Source organism: Aplysia californica, unplaced genomic scaffold (assembly GCF_000002075.1).
Source record: "Aplysia californica isolate F4 #8 unplaced genomic scaffold, AplCal3.0 scaffold00472, whole genome shotgun sequence".
NCBI classification, from domain to species: domain Eukaryota; kingdom Metazoa; phylum Mollusca; class Gastropoda; order Aplysiida; family Aplysiidae; genus Aplysia; species Aplysia californica.
Genome location: NW_004797742.1, coordinates 79,518 through 80,566, shown reverse-complemented (window position 1 = coordinate 80,566; position 1,049 = coordinate 79,518). Strand labels below are relative to the sequence as shown.

Here is a 1,049-nt window from a genome sequence, read left to right as displayed (position 1 = left end):
TCCTCCTCCTCCTCCTCCTCCTCCTCCTCCAGTATTAATTCATTATGGTAGCGCGCTATGTCAAATTTCCTTTCTGCCATCACGTCTTAATTTTTAAAAAATCTCGTTCTCCTGTTTCCCTCCTCCTGACCCCGTCTTTCTCTATTCATTTCTTTCAATCTCTCAAGATCATAGCTTCATTTTGTTTATTTGCTTCTCCACATTCAACCCTTTATTAATCCTGAGCACAGCCCTGCACACCCACAATATGACACTCATGATTAAATGTCACGCCTTTCTTTTCTGTTTTCAAACGTTAAGATTAGTATTCATTCATTCATTCATTCATTCATTCATTCATTCACTCATACATTCATTCACTCATTCATTCATTCCTTCATTCCTTCATTCATTCGTTAATGCATTCATTCATTCCTTCATTCATTCATTCATTCGTTAATGCATTCATTCATTCATTCATTCATTCATTCATTCATTCATTCATTTATTCATTCATTTATTCATTTATTTACTTTTTTATTTACTTATTTTTTCTTTCTTTCTTTCCTTTTTTGTTCATTTATTTATTTATTTGTTTATTTTGATACTGTTCGCTCTAGTGGAAGTTCCTAAGACGTCATTCTTTTCCATTTCCTTACATGGATCACTCCGTGTACATGACGTGTACCCCGGTACACGCCCACCTTTTGACACTCTATCACATCGTACTGTGTTCATGCTTCAGGTCGTGTATGTAGTCTTTGCGATAGTGGAAGTTCCCATGGGCCTTGATCTGGAACTGAAGCTCCCCATCAAAGTAGGTACGATCCCTCTAGGTGTGCACCTGCCCTCCACCGCTCAAAGCGACGGCCAAGGCTGTTTTTCCTATAGAACCGCAGGGCATGTACGAAATGCTAAATGCCGTGATGGAGTTGAGGTTTGTTTGAGTTATTCTTATTATATTTATTTCTCCCTCCCCCCCTCTCTCTCCCTCTTTCTCTGTCTCTGTCTCTCTGTCTCTGTCTCTCTGTCTCTGTCTCTCTCTTTCTCTCTCTCTCTCTCTCTCTCTC

General features: G+C 39.3%; 1 protein-coding gene across 1 annotated transcript in view; it reads left to right on the top strand.

Moving 5' to 3' along the window:
- Positions 1-1,049, top strand: part of LOC101845639 (arrestin domain-containing protein 1) — a gene marked incomplete at its 3' end in the record, with an annotated part of 10,764 nt that overhangs the window by 7,551 nt on the left and 2,164 nt on the right. The window contains 1 exon segment of the mRNA XM_013086489.2: positions 725-916. Within this exon segment, the coding sequence (XP_012941943.1) occupies positions 725-916 (192 nt within the window).